This window comes from Hyposmocoma kahamanoa, unplaced genomic scaffold, assembly GCF_003589595.1.
Source record: "Hyposmocoma kahamanoa isolate Upper Pololo Valley unplaced genomic scaffold, ASM358959v1 100021, whole genome shotgun sequence".
Lineage (NCBI taxonomy): Eukaryota > Metazoa > Arthropoda > Insecta > Lepidoptera > Cosmopterigidae > Hyposmocoma > Hyposmocoma kahamanoa.
In genome coordinates, this window is record NW_020653200.1 from 11,321,095 (window position 1) to 11,333,408 (window position 12,314).

At 33.7% G+C, this 12,314-nt stretch overlaps 1 protein-coding gene across 1 annotated transcript; it reads left to right on the forward strand.

The window, feature by feature from the left end:
- The first annotated feature begins 356 nt into the window (after window positions 1-356).
- Window positions 357-4,215, forward strand: LOC113227736 (galactosylgalactosylxylosylprotein 3-beta-glucuronosyltransferase S-like). The gene is made up of 3 exons (XM_026460725.1): window positions 357-574; window positions 1,420-1,690; window positions 3,274-4,215. Exons 1-3 carry the CDS (start codon window positions 417-419, stop codon window positions 3,835-3,837), a joined length of 993 nt encoding a protein of 330 aa, XP_026316510.1. The 5' UTR covers window positions 357-416; the 3' UTR covers window positions 3,838-4,215.
- Window positions 4,216-12,314: the final 8,099 nt, after the last annotated feature.

Genomic DNA, 12,314 nt, shown 5'->3' on the forward strand with positions numbered 1-12,314 from the left:
AAAAGAGCAACATTTACTTCATTAACCTGTACCACATCCTCAAGGCGCACAGTGTCCCAATATTTTGAATTTTTTTTATAAATATTTATAATTTTTTTTATAAATATTTATAATTTTTTTTATAAATTTAAAAATGTTTAAAAATAGTGTATGGAAATGCAGCTATGTGTTTATTTCTTATCATTACTGCAAGTAGTTACAAACCACAAAGAGAACCAAACCAATGCTAATCAAATTGTCACATTTAATTTTATGTAGTTTAGTAACTACTTGTAATCACAGAAGCGATTAATTCTGTGTTCTTTTTCAGCGTTACTAACATATTTAAAAAAACGACAATAAAAATCGACGTAAAGAATCTAATATGCCGAGTTAATTTCAATGACAGTAGATGGTATATTGATCATAATAGTGACATGCAAATGATTTATTTTGTGACACCAACTTTTCCGAGACCGGAGCAGATACCTGAACTTACCCGGTTGGCTCATACACTGATGCACGTTCCTCGTTTACATTGGATTGTAGCAGATGATCAGCCAGTTTGTTCTCCCTTGGTGACAAATATTTTGAAGTAAGTAAATATTCCAAACTTTGATTGATGTTTGAAATTCAATGTTCATTCGATCAATCTATTTATTTATTTTTCAGAATATGGTACTGTGGTCTCTTATTGTAAATATTATTAATTATTAATTTATTGCACCATTTTTGACATGCAAACATGTTTTTATATTAACCATAATTACGAATTGTGAAATATTGCATTACCATTATCAAACATATTAAAGAATTATATTTAAAGAAAAAATGATAAAGTTATGTCAATTATTAAATGTGGAAGAATTCTGTGAAGAAGTGTTATATATAAAATACTATTTATTAAGAATGCTTATAGTTTTCTTTTATACTTTGAAAAATTAATAGTTAAGGTAATGTTGTAATTTGCCTAAGTAAACCAGACTGATCTCTAATCATTCATCAATCCTTGTAAATTAATAGAATAGAATAGAATAGAATACGTTTATTTGCCAGAATACAGTAATTACAAAGGTCTTAAGTAAAATTAGGTACATTGTATTCAACCTGCAAGCAGATGTGCAAATATTAATGCGATTCAATGTTTCTTTAGTCTCTATAGTTTCTAATTAATGTAATGAATTTGTAATTTATTGTAAATAATTATACACATGTTGAAGCAGTTATTCTTATAAATTACTTTATGGCAGCGAGGTTGGTATAAGAGATTCATATTTAGTTACAGTTTCACAGTTCTACATTTAGTAGACAGTTGTTTATCTTTTTGAATAACACTCCTTTCACCAATATAGTATTCAATGCAAACTTCATTTGTAAAGAAAATGCTTTAGAAATAATTGCAAGTAGATTTTTTTTAAACTAATTATTTTGATATTTTAGAAGATCGGGCCTACCTTTTACACATATTTCAAGTCCCAAACCATACATTTACAAAACCGCACTTTTTCCACGGGGCGTGGCAAATCGACGCGCAGCACTCAGCTGGCTGCATGAAAATGCCCGCGATGGCGTTTTGTACTTTGGAGATGATGATAATACTCTCGACCTGCAGATTTTTAATGAAATACGTCAAACAAAGAAAGTGTCCATGTTTCCAGTTGGTCTAATTGGAAATTTCGGTGTCTCAGCTCCTGTCGTTAAACATGGAAAGGTAAAGCTGTTTCTGTGTATCTTAGATTTTATAAAATGTATCTCTTGTCAACGATACATCAATAGCAAGCTATGCTTAGTGCGCTTATAGCGCAACTTGAACAATTGCGCTAGATGAACATGTATGAAATCGTAAAAGCATTGATTCTTATGAAAGCAGACACGTGTGTCAGGATCTTAGGAAGTGAAAGACTTTGGTCTCTGTCTACCCATAAGGGAAAAGGGCGTGAAGTGTATGTTAATGTGTTGCTGTTGACCACAAAGGTTATGTAACTATATACCATTATTACGTGGGGCACACTATAAGTTTCCGGAGTGAATAAAATACTATTAATGGTCAGAAATGAATTTATTGTTTCTCAAAATATTCTCCATTAGCGTTAATGCACTTTTTCATATCAATGAACCAATTTTGAAAACATTTATGCCACTCCTCTGCGACACTCTCTGATACATATTTTTCATACTCTTCAACAGCCTCTTCAGGTGCTGAAAATCCTTGACTGCGTACCTGGTTCTTAATTTTTGGAAATAAATAAAAGTCACAAGGTGCCAGGTCGGGACTGTACGCGGGATGGCTCATAAGGTCAAAGTTGTTCACCTTCAAAAACTCATTTGTCCCTTCAAAGACTCATTTGTCTGTCTGGCCGTGTGAGAACTGGCGTTATCGTGGTGCAATAACTTGTTTGTCAATAACTGCCGGCACCACTTTGGTTGGTTTCAGCTCATCTCGAAAGACCCATACGCTTGATTACTGCTTTGTTTTGGGATCGTAACTATAAATCCAAGTTTCGCCATCTGTTATTATGACCCACACCAAATTTGACGCCCCTTCGTTGAATCTGGTAAGCATGGCATTGCACCAAGAGACGCGATCCGTTTTTTGAGCCTCAGTCAAAATGTTTGGGATCCACCGAGAGCACAGCTTTTTCACACCCAAATGTTTGTATAGATTGATTGTATTTGACTTATGCCGATGCCTAAAGATGCCCGAATCTCTGGTATGTCACATACCTGTCTGTTTTGATCGTACGGTGCACAGCATCGATGTTTTTGTTGTTCACAGCAGTGGACAGTCAGTGACGAATTTCGTGATGGCGGGCGACATCACACTGAGATTCACACGACCGCGTTTGAACTCTGCAAACAAGCTATAAATAGTCGTCTTGCATAGTGCTTCATCGTCAAAAGCAGCTTGAAGTCGAGGGAAGCTCCGCTGAGCTGTTAAATTACACTTAAAGTCGTAGAAAATCATACTACGAAAATTTTCGCGAGTTAAATCCATTGTGATGTAGACAACCAATTTCTAAAATGACGCCACAATGTAAAAACAAGTGACAGTCGGATGAAACAAACTGTATTCTACAGCCAATGAGTTCCATTTTCAAATGTTGTGATTACTTTTTAAATGTTGTTTATGTAAGTGGCCAGTTCCGAAAACTTATAGTTATTCTATGCTTATAGTGCGCCCTATGTAGTTTTAATGACAGATTTATGCTTTTCAAAGACAATATTCGTCAGCATTGTCTTTATTTTTATATTCAGATGTGTACATATAAATAGAAAGCAAGTATACGTTTTCAGGTGGTGGGTTTCTTTGACTCCTGGCCTGCTCGAAGAACATTCCCTGTGGATATGGCAGGATTCGCCGTTAACCTCAAGTTTCTAAAGCCCGATGCTATCATGCCCTACATTGCAGGATACGAAGAAGATAAGTTTCTTCGCAGCTTAGACCTCCAATTAGAGGACATAGAACCTTTAGCTGATAATTGCTCAAAAGTACTAGTATGGCACACAAGAACTACAAAAAATCGAAAACCTGCCTTAAAAGTTGATTTGCATGAAATTGAAAGCATGCAAAAATTTGACAATTTTGCAAGATTACTGAAGGAATTATACAGGTTAGGTATTGTTAATTTTGATCCCACCAATGGAACTAAACTTTTTATTACACGTACTAAACACGAAAATCTGTCCAAACTAGTGTCAACAAATTTAGAGAAAATGTTAGATGGGAGCGTGCTTGAAAGATCTCGCAGGTCAAATTTAGCAAAAGAGCATACGGTGACTATGTCGCCTACCACCGACCTGGAGGAACGCATGTATCGTCGCATGCGCACGTTAGTTGAATATTATGATACTTTTTAAACTCGATGTCTTTGGAGCGAGATGTTTCCAACATACATTTTTATTCATTAACTTAAACATAGCCAAACACTACTTAAATATTACTAATTTGCTACCCCTCTCGTGAATTAAAGGATAATCCAACTTGAATAAAACAAAAAATCAAGTAAGAAATTAAAACGTTTTCAGAGCTTGTGGTGCCTTGCTACTTACTTGGTTGTATTTTCCGTGGCTACCATAAATTTTACACATGATTAGATATTCCTGCTCTAAAAATTAAATTACTTTTATATTATTGTTTTGATAACTATAACTTAAACTTGTTCCTAAAATTTTATAGAGGGGAAAAAATCTCAATATTTAATAGTAAATGAAACTATTTTTCCGGATTTTAATCGCGTATATTTGTTTTTTAAACAAACCGACATTTCTCAATATTTAAATTTAACTTAATAAAAAGTAGCATGTCCTAAATGATGGTCTCAACCATCGTCACTTTCGAGATCGTCTGCGAACTTAAAGCCAGACTGATCAGAGGGATTGTCAACTTAGACTTTTTTAGCAATAATCTCAAATGATCCTACATGCTGCTAACAGAATAATGTGTAGTTCTGGCCAATTATAAAAAAATTGTATATACTTGGCAACACTCTTCTGAACATTCTCTGTGGGGATCTGAGGACGTAGCTGACTAGGTGCTTCGAACAGCAAATTCATTCGGTAGTTTTTGTTAAATGACATCTCATCTCATCTATTATAATCCTCACCAAGTTAAGAAGATAATAATTTATTATTTTAAAATTGTCTCATATTATGATCTAACTTAAAATCTCTCCTAAAGATTCTCTTCATTTGTTGAAATTTAATTTGTCATTTATATTATAATATGACATTTGTATCTACTGCAAATCTACGTTTTAGGCCTAAGATTTTTTTCTACAGAAAGTTGTGAGTTTTCAAATAATCGTAACATACCTCTTTTAAATTTCTAATTTGTTAAACAATTAAAGTTTTATTATGTATTTGTTACCTCTATCTACTACAATTATTACAAAAAAGTTTTTTTGCAAGGATTGTAGATATTTATTGCGATTACTTTTCGCAAGTTTTCGCTAGGGCAAAAGTTATATCTACCCATTGACCTATAAAAGATAAGATAAAGATTTAAATTCACTTTTGATACAATCTGTAAGTATTAGTCCTATGTCTATTGAATACTCAACGTGCCTGCATTGCAAAATAATTCAATACGTATACAATTTTATTCGTAAAAGAGTTTAATTAACGTAAATTTGTTAAAAATTATGCATTACGTAGGAATGAAAATCTTGTCTATACAGGATGATAAAAAATCACTGTCCATTTTTTGTCCTGTGCATAAGATTAAGTAATACAACACATTAGTGATATAATAAAATAATCTCATTTTTTTTGCTTTTTTAAAATGTCAGTATTTCCTAATGATTTCTGACGTGTGGTTTCCTAAAATTAGTAAATCATAATCGGTTCTTCGAGCGACTGGTGCCGCTCGCGCGACATCAAATCGACGCAAACGCATACATATTGCAGTCGTCGTTGCGTAACAATGTATTCCCACCAGGAATAGGAGGAGTATTACGAGATGGTTTGTGTTTATATCGAAAGTGGTAGGAGTCTTCACGAAGCTCGAAGACTCTAAACGGTGGAGAGCGTCCCCCGTCTACGAGCTCAGGGCTTGATGGATTAGTACATTGACGTCCCAGGTCACCTGATCTTACTCCACGTGATTTCTTTTTTTGGGGCGAAGTTAAACGCCGAGTGTAATGTGAACGAAACCCCAAGCCGTGACGAATCCATTGATGCTTTAAAGTGACCGTGCAGTGCTGCGGAAATTACGGAGGAACATTATTAAACGCGCTAGAGTGTTTACAGCTTGGACTGGACTACATTTTGAGCAATTATTGAAATATTGCTGACTGCATTAAGTGACTTTTTGATTTTTAACTTTTATCGTTGCGCACTCTTTGGGGGATGCCTATGTTCAGCATTGCAGCAGATAATGACGATGATTACGATAGATAGGTAATTGTACATAGTTGATTACAAATTTTTAAATGCGTTTGAATACAGTAGTACCTACTTGTGATGTAACAATTTCCACCTGTTTTAACAAAAACTTCTGTATTTTGACGGTCCTAAGCTCGTAGAAAGTATAAAGGAAAATATAATTGTAAGTCAATGAGGAAAATTGTAATTCTATTTATTACAAACTGATTGTTGCTATGGCAACGGCGTCTATTATTGTCGAGTGTCAGCATTATTCACAATTTACCGGAAAACTTGTCATAACTTATTTATTTGACAAGTATTTGAAAAAAAAAGGATATCATTTTTTATTTCCATTATTACAGTACGCTCCTCTAAATTGGTCAGTGGTTTTCTTATCAACCTATATATAATAATTTATTTAATTTATAATTGAATGTCCCGCATTGGCAATAATGTTAATATCACATTATTTTATAAGTTATTACGCCGCAGATGTTAATAGGTCTGCGTACACATTATGCACTATATTTTTTTTTGTTTTACTTACATTAGGCAAACTTGAACCCAAGTCATGAGTATAACTAGGATGTATATTCCGTTTTTATTTGTTTGTTGAAACTTTCGCTGGTGTCAAATATGGACACGATTCAGCTTGTTGTGTCTATTAACGCTATATTACAACGTGCTGAAAATATGGTGAAATGGATATAATTGAATATCTAGTAGACTATCTGACAGCCTGTTTTAATGAAAAAAATATAAAACTATACTCGCATTGTATAAATTTGCTTTGTATTGTAACTAGATGTTACATGGATAGTAATAATCAATTGGGATCAAGTGAAAGTACCTTAATTTCTTATCGCCAATATCGAAATGTTGAACAAATATTATTCATATTCATTAGTAAAATGCTTTATTTTATCGTCGAGGTCAAAAACCTCTTATAGAATAAGAACCACGGAGTGTTTAATGTGTAATTAAAGCAATAATATCGTATAAGTTGTTAGTTGTGTCAACATTGTTACGTAATCTTAAGCTAATTTGACAAATGTAAAAACAGTTTTGTTTTTTCTTTGCGTTAATTGAGCGTTAACTTCTGTTTCAAACTCCTATTTCACTGTTTTTGGCAGCATAACTTTAAGTTATCAATGGTCAAACAAAGTAGATGTTGCTAAGGGGAGTGAAGTACTCGAATTTTGAAATCACCACAATTTGAGAGTCAAAGCCTGCAAAAGGGTGGGCCTTCACCGTTTACTTATTTGGTAGTTGTTGAGTGAATGTTGTATAGCACTAGTAAGATTTACAGATGTGGCGTAAATCAAATTTGTAGTAATTTTTTTAGTGAGACAAGAATGAGTTAAATAAGTAAAGTGTAAGTGGTATACATTTCCATGGAAATCTTTTATGTTAAGGATCGACGTTTACACTTTCCATCTTGATTTGGAATGTAGTTGTACGGGGTAAGAACCCACGGAGCCAAGCTTCGCTAGGCGGGTCTTCAGCACTAGTAGAGTTATAGATATATCTACATTTGAGTGCCTCATTGCACTATGAAACACTTGTTTAACCTGAAAGGTTTTTAAACTGAATTGCTATCATTAGAACATGCAAATGCATTTGGGCTAAAATGTTGCATTTCGTCGATATACTTCTACTTTATTAAGGTAAGGAAAAAAAATGTGTGCATTTTTCGAAACTCGTAACTAGAAGCTAACTAAACCCCATATAAGTGCAGTTATCGTTATTATAGTTATGTATACGACATAAATGTTATCAAATTGATATTTATAAAAGAAATCCTTTAATAGTTTTGCAACACGCCGGCCACTTTTAATTGTGATTTTATGAAATAATTACCACATGAATTCGTAATTAAATTACAGCCCGGTATTCTTGGTATTTATATTGTTGTGACTGGCTGTTTACTACAACATAAAATACAGTGTGTGATACTGATAACAATAACGAGAACTTGCCAATATCAAAATAACTCCTATATGTCTAAAAAAGGAGTCTGGGTGCTTATAAAAGTATAAAAAACGTATCTACAATTTTCATACCGCGCGTGCCTCACTCACATAATGGTAATGGCCGGATTGAAAGTCGTTCTACCGCATCATTGTAAAGGCCGGATGGATATATGCTGGCAATGCAACGACTAGAGCGTATATATTCGGAAATGGTCATGCAATAAAATATATGGTTGATGCTTAATGTATAGGTAAACGCCTATTAAAATAAACGGCCACGATAACATCATAGGGGCAGAGTATAATAAAAGCGAGCCTAATAAAGTACATATGTAGGGTAGGTAGGTCATGCTTTAAAAACTTGTTTACTAGTATATAAATAGTATGTAGATTTTGTAATACTCGGCGAAAGCCATTGTAATGCTCAACGAAAAAATAAATGCATGTAGGTATTTACTTCATGCGCAAAGGGGGATGATTGCAATGCACGGAGCATTATCATGATGCCATTGTGGATGACAGGGATTGTGGTTTATTCTAATAGTTTCGATAAAAAGAGCAAATAATTCTCCGTTTTTCCTGTATTTTAAATATAAATAGTATAATATGAAAAACAACAAAGTTTACATGATCAAAGTAATACAAGGTTATTATAACCACAAGTTAGGCTGGACTTGCTTTTATAAAACGTTTGGTAAAATTACAGGCACATGCGATTTGAAAACTTTTTTTAAGGGTGACGCGCGTACTGGCAGTGCCCGTCAGATCTTTGCGATTTAAAGCTCGTAAGTAACACTGAAACTGCTATGACATCCGTGTCACTTACCACACGACTTGCTGGTTCTGTCAGTTTGTGTCATAATAAAAAAGTATTGCAATTTAGTTGCCACTAAAATGCAATACTTTTTTTATTATTGCATTATTTCTGCAGTCATAGTGAAAACAGCTTATTACAGGTTAATTATTGTATTGTAATGTGGTGGACAATTTTTTTATTAGCCGTTACTTTTTACTGACAGACAAAGATAGTGGAAGTACATATAGTAAATGTCTATTCATTTACGTAAGTTTAAGTAATGAAAAATTGCACTGTCCTCGCCTAGCGAATTTTAACGCTAACTGTTATGTAAGTTTCATCTGTGGTGGACAATTTATAGGCCTCCTTCCTCGTCTTTTAAGTCATATAGAAGTAAAACGTACATACATTTACATGCGCACATCACGAACACGTCCATTTGAAGTTAAATGTAAGTGGTGATAGTTTTATCCTTTTAAATATAACTTGTAACATTTCGTAAATTTAATGTAGTTATGCACATAGGCATTTGTTATTGTTGAAAGACGGTTATACCTATTTCAATTGATAGCCTATATCTAGTGAGATATTTACATTTCAAAGTTATATAACGAGGGAATTATTCTTCTTTCTATATTCTTTGTTTCGTAACCAGTGTATCTGGACACGACAAAATTTAGATGCGCGTAATGTAATAGTAATGTTTAAAAAAAAATTGCATGGAACAAAAAACAAACGTTAAGAAATTCGGCTGTTCTGCGACTGTTATATACCGGAACCTCATCTTGAAGTACGAATATCAACAGTAAAATGCATTATAATTCACTTTCGTAAACTTAAATGTAAAGCTTCATTGTGCTGCTTTAACATGTCTATTATGTTACTTAAAGGCTTAATTAATTAATTAATCCTTATAATTCACCCTAACAATTGGCAACACAAAACAGCTTTTTTTACATTTGGTCGGTACGATTCCCAGATGAGGCAAGCAACTGTTAAAAATAAAATAATTTGCAATATTTAACCTAAGGGTAAATATTGCAAATAGGATATATTGCGTCATGAAGAAACTTTCCACCCGTGTCGCATGGCCGTGGGACATTCTGTATTTTAATTTGTACCGAGTTTAAAGGTTGTTGTACCTTTGTCTCCATCTACACTGGTCACGAAATATATTGTGTCGAAGTGTTCATTAAATATTTAAGCAGAAATTAGGATGACACTTTTGTTACTTGCATAAATTGAAAAAAAAAAATTAACACAGAATATAAGTTAAATTCGTATTTATTTCTTCATTTGGTCCTTTAATTTAAAAGTGAAAATTATAATAATTTGCTGTACTTGCATTAGGCAATTGCAATGCAGTCATGCCAACAGAATTTAAAATCCTTTCCGACTGCATTCCAACTGGCAATTTGTAATTGCTTCGCAGTCAGACTGCAGCTCTTGTGGTACTTTTTTCCAGTTATAATAAGCAGCTAATCTACTAAACCATTTTAAAAGAATATACGTAGAGTGAATATGACTCTATACATAATTTGTTTTCTTGATGAATAGGTGCCTATTTAAGTAGTTTCTATAAATAATCATTTAATTGTTTGTTTAATCGGCTTATTGTTACAATAATTGTATGTGTTTATGATTTTTTGCTACACGATAAATGCACATTGATGTAGATTATCTTCGAGGCTGTGTTTGTATTGGCCTTTTATAGAAGTATACGTAGGCACTGTTGTGTACTGTGTGGTCTGCCGGTCTGGATAATTCAGTTGTAATTAGCATATCGCAAGCTCACCCTAATAATAAGTACGGAATGCAGATAACACTGCCTGCCTGATTAACAGCCACTTGTGTATATGAAACAGTGTATTATATTATAATACAGGAATCGAAAAAGGTAATCGTCACCAGGTATCAACGCGTGCAGAATTTAAAATGATTTGATCATCGGTATTGTGCAAGTTTTTACCGGTAGATAGATAAATTATTTGTACACACTGGAATGCCTATTACGATTACCTCTTTCCGCCCCCGATTTTATTAATTCTTTGATGACAAACATCTATTATAATTTTGTAATAAAAAATTGGTATTAAAAATATCGATTCACTAACAATAATGTTTAAGTTTTAGAGCGCCTACACACGGCGACTTTTAGCAGCGATGCTAAAGCGATGCAGTCGCTAATTTTCTACCTTTACACGCACAAGCATCTTTAAGCATCGATACTGGTGAAATGGAGGTCAAATGCGCACTTACATTTGTACGAAAATTTTAACGCGATACAAACGCGAAGCACGTTTTAAATTAATTAACTAATTTATGTATTAAACATATTTATTGATTTCAGTTTCAGTTTGTATCGATGCAATCGCACGCTGGTATCGACACACTCGCGCGTTTGTATTATAGCATTCGTGCGTTTGTATCGCTGCAGTCGCGCGTTTGCATCGATGCAATCGCCTATAAATCGCAAGTGGAGCGACGCAATCACAAAAACAATAATTGCATAACTGCTAAAAGTCGCCGTGTGTAACCACTCTAAGGCTCAATTAATGTTGCGGCGGAAGGGAATGGAGGCGAATTTTTAATAACTATATTGTAGATAGCGTAATGAACTTTATGGTCAATTCCGTAATGTACAAACTTGATACGAGTCAAAAATCACGTTAGCGTCTTCCGCGGAATTCTCGCGCGAGTAATAACGTCGACGAAAGCTCGCGAATGCTCGAACATTCCTGCGAATACTCGAGCATTCCACCGACCACGCGAGCCTTCTTGCGCCGTGGAGCGAAATTGACGCTTCCGTTCCGTCGCAATGTATATTGAGCCTAATTCGATGGACCCACAGAATAAAAGTATAGATATAATAATACACTACACTATTGTTAGTGCTGTGTAGATGGAGACAACAGTGTATATATTATATACACGTTTATGCAGTGGGCCGTCGAAATTTTGGGCCCTGTGCAATAAAATTGACGAACACTACGGATACCCACTTATTATATATTAATTAACATCTGTATGCAATTTCGTAATTCATACAGCCATAGGTCGTACTTAACCGATTATAGTACAGTAACAATGAAAATTAAAGGGAGACGAGTAAGTTGTGGACCCTCGTGGTATTCGAACTTTTGCTTGTACCTACTGGGAACCCAAACATAAATGTCAAAACTTGATATTGGGGCCAGTATGCGAGGGACCAAAATTTACTTGTCAGGTGTGATCTGTGTTATTCTTTGGACTTGCAATACGTTTAAGTATTTAATTATCAATTGTGATATTATCTAGTATTGAAATGTAAATGTACCAAGCGATTTATCATAAGAGAGATAAATTTAATATTATTTATTGCTCTCACCACCAACCCGTATGTACGTTCTTGAGTTTTGAACGACCTATTGTTGTACAATGTTTAAAATTGTTTTTATTAAGTACAATTTTAGTCATCATGTTTCCTATATTTGTGATTTCTCCAATAATCTGGTTTAAAAGTAAATAATACAATTAAATATTTATTACGTTTTATTTAGTAACATCTCACAATTTACAGAATATAATATATATATTCTTTATATTGTATATATATATTATATTGTACATTTGTATATATTGTATACAAAATAGACACATCTATATAGAGAACATGCAAAACAAATGTTATATAAATTTATATTTTATTTTTAGTATTTATT

Bases quoted from the DNA above. Each gene is read 5' to 3' on its own strand.
- LOC113227736 (XM_026460725.1), top strand. From the start codon at position 417: ATGCAAATGATTTATTTTGTGACACCAACTTTTCCGAGACCGGAGCAG. The intron at 575-1,419 runs GTAAGTAAATAT...TTGATATTTTAG, and splicing joins TTGGTGACAAATATTTTGAA to AAGATCGGGCCTACCTTTTA. The intron at 1,691-3,273 runs GTAAAGCTGTTT...ATACGTTTTCAG, and splicing joins CTGTCGTTAAACATGGAAAG to GTGGTGGGTTTCTTTGACTC.